The following is a 6,608-nucleotide window of genomic DNA, read 5'->3' as shown; positions in this document are numbered from 1 at the left end:
CACACACACACACACACACACACACACACACACACACACACACACACACACACACACAGGCAGGTCGACCGGTCAGGGCGCTGTCAGATCCTGACAGGACCATGCTGAAGACAGACCGGAGGCACCACCCCATGACATGAGTGAGATTATGAGAGCTATTGCTAGCTCTGAAAAGAGGATATTGGACCGTATCGATTCAAGCACGAAAGATTTATTATTCCAGAGGTTGGGACATATTTTTTCTGCACCTGCATTTTGGTACCTGAATGGCAAGCTCGCAAAGTCATCTGCTCTTCGTTTTATAAGCTGGAATGTTAAAGGTATAAATAATCCGGTTAAACGCACAAGGGCTTTTACTCATTTAAAATCATTGAGATCCGATGTTGTATATCTGCAGGAAACACACCTCCGATCAAGTGAACAAATTCAACTAATTAAACTGTTTCTCTGCTTGTCTGCATTGCCACAAATTGTTCTATTTGGTGATGTATCATAGAACTGTACTATATAGTGTATGTACGTTTCTGTGTTTGCTAGTAACTACCATCAACCTAAGGTCTCAGCTAATTTATCTTTGCAGAGATGTTCATTTGATTGTAACAGCAGTAGGAAAGAGCAGTAACAAGAGTAGGACAGCTAAGCTAATTATGGCTAAACATTTGGAATTTAATGAAAGCAAAAATTGACCTTGCAAAGATGGATAGGTTTATTTAGAAAGTCAGCTATTTACATTTAGTGTTCGTCCCAAGTAGGAGATTTTGAATTGAGTCTAAATTGACCGCAAATTTACTTACATCAAAACTTACAAATTTACATCAAAACTTCTGAAGATGCAGGTCTCTGTGCAGCGGCTGAAGTCTGTGGTGTAGAGGGTGAAGAGGAAGGGGGAGAGGATGGTCCCTTATGGTGCTCCTGTGTTGCTGATTACCTTGTCAGACACACAATGTGGAAGACGCACATATTGTGGTCTTCCTGTCAGGTAATCAACAATCCAGGACACTAGAGAAGCATCCCCCTGCATCGCTGTTAGCTTATCACCAAGCACTGGAAAAGTAAAAAAAAAAACATGAACCTCACAGTGCTCGCCGGCTGGTCCGGGTGGATGTAGACACGATTGAGCAGATAGATGATGGCGTCCTGTGAGACGGGGCTGGTAAGCAAATTGAATGGGATCCTGATGTGGTCTGACAATGGGTGAGATCTGGTCCAGGATGAGCCTTTCCAGGGTCTTCATGATGTGGGAGGTCAGTGTCACAGGCCTGTAATCCTGGGGGCCACTGGGACGTGGCGTCTTTGGTACAGGGACGAGGCTTGATGTCTTCCACAGCACTGGGACCCTCTTCAGACTCAGCATGAACAGTTTATGGAAGACTCCACAAAGCTGGGGGGCACAGGCCTTGAGGGGACTCACTCCATCTGGTCCAGCAGACTTGCCTGAGTGGAGTTTCTTCATTTGCATCTGAACCTGGTAAGCATTTAACACTACTACACTGACATACATAATTTTCAATTTAATGAAGTTAAAAATTTGTTGTCTTATTGTCAGTTGTTATTGACAGCAAGATTATTAGAAATATATGAAAAAATGTACATTAAATGGGAAGTTCAGGAGCTGAATCAATGACAGTTTTTTTTTTTCAAATGAAAGTGACAAAGGTGCAGATTCATACATAGATGCTGTCATATTAACAGATGTTAATGTGTGAAAAGGGCTTTAACCCTCCCATTATGATGTGGGTCGAGTTGACCTGATTTAAAAATGTAAAAGGAAAAATTGTTAAAAGTACTTTTTAATACAAAATTGCTGTTTGGCTTAAAAAATGTAACCAGCTTGTAAAATGAAACTGGTTTACCTGGCAGCCAGAGTGGAGGCTAAAGGCGACTGAAACTACTTCTTTCTTTGCAACTGTGAGACATATTATACACACACACACACACACACACACACACACGACAGTAATGCTTGGCCCAGTGAAATTGAATGCTGATTGAAAGTACACCTTAATTATCAACTAAAAGCAAAAGAGAAAAAAAACATAAGTAATATTTTTTAAAGACATTACTGAGAAACTTTCCAGGATTCGCCAACTGATGCATCAGTGGGTCTGAATTTCCAGTGCAGTCTCTCATCAAGTATGTTAAAATTGATGATAAAATTCAACAAAACTACAGGGAAACACTCTGGAAGATTCTGCTGCTGCTCATTTTTCTCCAATTCCAACCAGAAGTGCCACCAAAAAGCAAAGGTTTCCCAGAAGGTACACAGCGATCAGGCAACTGTCACCTTTGACCTGACAAAAAAAGTAAAATTATATTAGAAATACTCCATCTTGTGGCAATCAGTGATTGCTTGCTTTTATATTTCTTTCAGCTTACCAATGCTGATTCCATTTGATCAGCAGTATCATCTGAAACCCAGAGCAAAGAACAGTGAAATATTGCAGGGCACATTAACTGAAGTGAACTAAAGCAGTCAGCTATGTTTTTAATCATTTTATTTATACAGGTTGAGTTATGATATTAGTTTTAAGCTTTAACAGAAGAAGAACAATTTGAAATCAATTTAAATAAAATTGAGTCGAGTTGAGTAGTTGTGGTGATTGAAAAAAAACAAAAAAACAACAACTTTCAGAACGATAACAATGTGCTGGAAGCTCTATGTAAACATTTAGCATGTCAAGTTGCCATTGGTCATGGAAAGTGTGTGCGGCACGGGGGGGTAAAACATTTTTTAAAAATCACCAAACATTAACCAGTTTTTGTAGACACAAAGAGGTTGTGATCATATTTTTTTTTAATAATTTGTGTGACTGAGCCACACATTGAGCCACAGCATTGTCAAACTACACGTGTCCAAAATTGGATAGTCTCAGTTGAGACAATTCAATGCAAGTTCTCTCTGATAACATTAGGTTGGTGGTGCATGAGCTGAGCCTTCGTGTATAGTATTCCCAGAGTATTTTCATGCATTTAATAAATCGAAAGATAAAGATTCCTTTGTCGCTGTACTTCAGCACAGTTAAAGTGTAACAGCTTTTGTTCCAGCAGACTACCATTGAGACATTCTTACGCGTTTTCACTCATCAATTCATAAATACCAATATTGTCAGGGTCCTGGGACTGGGCGACCCAGGATCCCTGAGCAGTCATGTATTATATTATTATTATTATTATTGCTGTGTATTTTGGTGTTGCTCCCCCTTCCCTGTGCTTGTGTATATGTGTGTGTGGGTGGCTGAGCACTTGTTTATAGGCGGCGTCAGGCCTGGAGGGTGTGGCCCTGCAAGGGGACTGGCCACACCCGAAGCCACACACCTGCTGCTGATCAGGCCTCGTCGGGGGAGCTACTTAAGAGAGTCTTGGAGCTCCCACCGACGCGGGATCATTGCTTGGGACTCCACGTTAGTTACCCAGTTTAGGTTTTGGTCGTGTAGTGTATGCCTGCCATTGTTCAGTGTCCTGACTGCTGCCGCTATTGTTTCCCGCAGGAGGAGCGTGGAAGGCTTAAGGAGCAGCGAGCACCGGGAGTGCAGACACGGGAGCAGAGAGCACTTGGAGGACACGACACGGGAGTCTGGGGAGAAACACGGGGATTTATTGTTGTTTGATATCACCCTCTGTAAATAAACACTGTCTATACGTAGAGCACCGCGCCTGGGTCCTCCTTCCCCACTCCTTCCACGGTGTGCCATGCCGTACCGTGACAAATATTTGATGCTGCTGTGTTATACACAGAAAATCTTGTGATACAGTGCTGTTTATTTTACCCATCCAACCACATTCTGAGGTGTACAGGGGTTATACTCTTCGCTCAGTCAGCTAAATGCTGCTGAACTGATCAGGTGGCTCTTCACCGTGCAAATGGACTGTTGGGTCTAGATTGGTTTTTGTCATTAAAGTGTATATGGGTAGTGATGATTTTTTCCTTCATCACTGAAATGCAAAAAAAAAAGGCTTACCTCTGTGTTTAACTACCCAATCATGGACCTCCAAAATGATGATGAAGAGAACTTCCCAGGCAAAGAAGCCACCCATCACTTTCAATAGCCACCCATCATCACTGTCAATCCTGTCCAGGCCTGTAAATATGGCTGCCACTGTGTGACACAAAGAAGCAGGCATTTTAAGACGAGCAGCATGGGTGACAGTGTGTCTGCTATTGAAAATGTTAGCATATATGCAAGATGGTAGAATGAAGTAAAACACAAGCTTACCAGCTATAGATTTTATTACCACCGCATTTAAAAAATGTGTCCAGTTGAACAGATACCTCCTATCAAAGAAAAGAGAAGAACTATAAAATCATCAGCTTCTGAAGTTCTTGTCTAAGATTTCTCCTGCATCCAATTTATGAAAACAAGTATCATTACTGAACATACAATTTTACTAAATCTATATTTCACTTAAAAAATATTTCATTTACTGAGTCTGGCCTCCAAAGCTACAACCAGGCTATATTTATTAAAAGTACCATTATTACTAAGAGGAAGGAATAACTTTCACGAGTCATGTGCAAATTAGTTTCCTACTTGGTGTTTCAGTGTGAAAGTGTGCTCTGATAAAGCACATGCAGGCTACACTTTGCAAAAGTTTGAAATTTTAAAAACTTTTATGGCTGAAGTATGAATACAACTCTTAGGGTTATCAAATAACTTTATAACCTCACTTTGCCGCGTGAGCAGTGCATTTAGTCATTAAGCATGTACTGCCCCATTCCTTTGGTTTATCGTGTTTTCAAAATTTGTTAAATAATTGTAGAGAAAAAAAAAGTGAGGCCATTTTTAATTTTTTTTAAAATAATATTTGAACAGAGTATTCTTAAATGTGTATAGGCATGATATAGTATATTAATTAAACACACACAGATGGATACATACAGGTGATGTTGTGGTCCGCAGCGCAGCAAGGCCCCGATAGGCTGGATGAGTGAGAGGATCATAACCAGGCACCCCAACACTGGATGTGCTCCCTGGATACCAAACACATTAACAGTGCTAATCATGGGGCATAAATATCAGTCTGAGAGCTGAAACACACAACTAAAGAGTGCTTAATGAATATCAAGAGAAAAGAAAAAAAAACACTTTGAAGGGGTATATTAATCTTGCCTGTGGATGCAACTTGCAGACTGGAGGAGATAAGACATGGACATAACTAAGCACAAACAGAACATGATGGCTGGGGGGGAAACACACGTGACAGAAGGAATGGGTCACAAGGGAAAAACATGTAAACGAGACGGGAGAAAAGGACATTACTGAAATACATGAAGGGCCAGGGCTGGGACAGCCAACCAGTCACAGACAAAGAGCCACATCATACACCTGGGCACACATGAACATCACCCATCCCTTCCTCTGTCCTGCGTTCAGTTTAGGGTATCGAACTCAGGACCCTAGCCTCATCAGGCCGGGGTCTTTGTGTGGAGTCTGGATGTTCTCTCGAGCTTCCTCCCACAGTCTAGGGACATGCAGTTAGTGGGGGTCTTCTCGCCCCGTTCACATTCACACAGAGATGAATTGAAGATCACCTTGTGGTTAGTGCCTTCTATTCGATGTACAGACTGAATAATAACACCTTCTAATTAGTTCTGTCTCCTATTGGTGCTCTTCTACGAGTGATCAGTGCTTGATGGCTTACTAAGCTTAACTTTTTTCCACAACATTGATAACAAACACACACAGAACAACAACAACATATGTTATCTAAAAAAAACTTGATTGGACCAAAGTTTTGATGTTCATCCTACATGTTTATTGAGATTGTCTAATGTCTGCGACGGTATCTTCTCCCACGTCTGCGGACACCCGAGGCCTTGTGGGGTCTCTTGTGTCTGCGAACGGGGCGAGAAGACCTCGCATGTCTGCGTCTATACCTGCGTCGTGGCATTGTCCAAAACGGCGGTACCTGCTCCACGTCACGGGTTCTATTTATGGACTCACCTGGCAACTTTAGTGATGTCACTGCTGATGTTGTCACTGTTGGTGTGACCTCATGACTCATTCATGCCATCTGAACTGTGGTGTAATTATGAGGTCACAGGGGGACGTGAATTTATTCACAAAGTTGATAGAGAGTTTGGGTCATAACTCAAAGACGCAATGATGCAGTCAAATCATTTGGAATTAAATATCTCTGTCAGTGCGCCCCAGGGTGGCTGTGGCTACAATGTAGCTGCCATCACCAGTGTGTGAATGGGTGGATGACTGGATGTGTAAAGTGCTTTGGGGTCCTTAGGGACTAGTAAAGCGCTATGCAAATACAGGCCATTTACCATCTATAAATTACAAGATTTAGAGGGTTCTGACATCACAGTCATCTTTCTGACATTGACATCCAGTCTCTCTGTTGTGATATCAAATGTCAATGCCAGATTCGTCTCTCTGTTGTGATGTCAGATATTAATGCCAGATTCGTCTCTCTGTTGTGATGTCAGATATAAATGCCAGATTCATCTCTCTGTTGTGATGTCAGATATCAATGCCAGATTCATCTCTCTGTTGTGATGTCAGATATCAATGCCAGATTCGTCTCTCTGTTGTGATGTCAGATATCAATGCCAGATTCGTCTCTCTGTTGTGATGTCAGATATCAATGCCAGATTCGTC

At 41.7% G+C, this 6,608-nt stretch overlaps 1 protein-coding gene and 1 long non-coding RNA gene across 2 annotated transcripts; one reads left to right on the top strand and one right to left on the bottom strand.

Moving 5' to 3' along the window:
* Window positions 1–204: 204 nt before the first annotated feature.
* Window positions 205–5,081, bottom strand: LOC146564882 (ferric reductase 1-like). Its single transcript, XM_085292670.1, has 5 exons — window positions 4,878–5,081; window positions 4,215–4,273; window positions 3,960–4,097; window positions 2,377–2,408; window positions 205–2,291 (listed from the first exon to the last, which is right to left on the bottom strand). Exons 1-5 carry the CDS (start codon window positions 5,000–5,002, stop codon window positions 2,202–2,204), a joined length of 444 nt encoding a protein of 147 aa, XP_085148796.1. The 5' UTR covers window positions 5,003–5,081; the 3' UTR covers window positions 205–2,201.
* Window positions 2,259–3,643, top strand: LOC146564883 (uncharacterized). The gene is made up of 2 exons (XR_014894453.1): window positions 2,259–3,401; window positions 3,489–3,643. It is a non-coding gene; the product is annotated as an uncharacterized LOC146564883 (long non-coding RNA).
* Window positions 5,082–6,608: the final 1,527 nt, after the last annotated feature.

Source organism: Mchenga conophoros, linkage group LG11 (genome assembly GCF_057382185.1).
Source record: "Mchenga conophoros isolate Kocher_MC1m ecotype Shallow Benthic linkage group LG11, M_conophoros_male_GT1.1, whole genome shotgun sequence".
Lineage (NCBI taxonomy): Eukaryota > Metazoa > Chordata > Actinopteri > Cichliformes > Cichlidae > Mchenga > Mchenga conophoros.
Note: the sequence above shows the minus strand (reverse complement) of the source record. Positions and strands in the feature narration are given on the sequence as shown.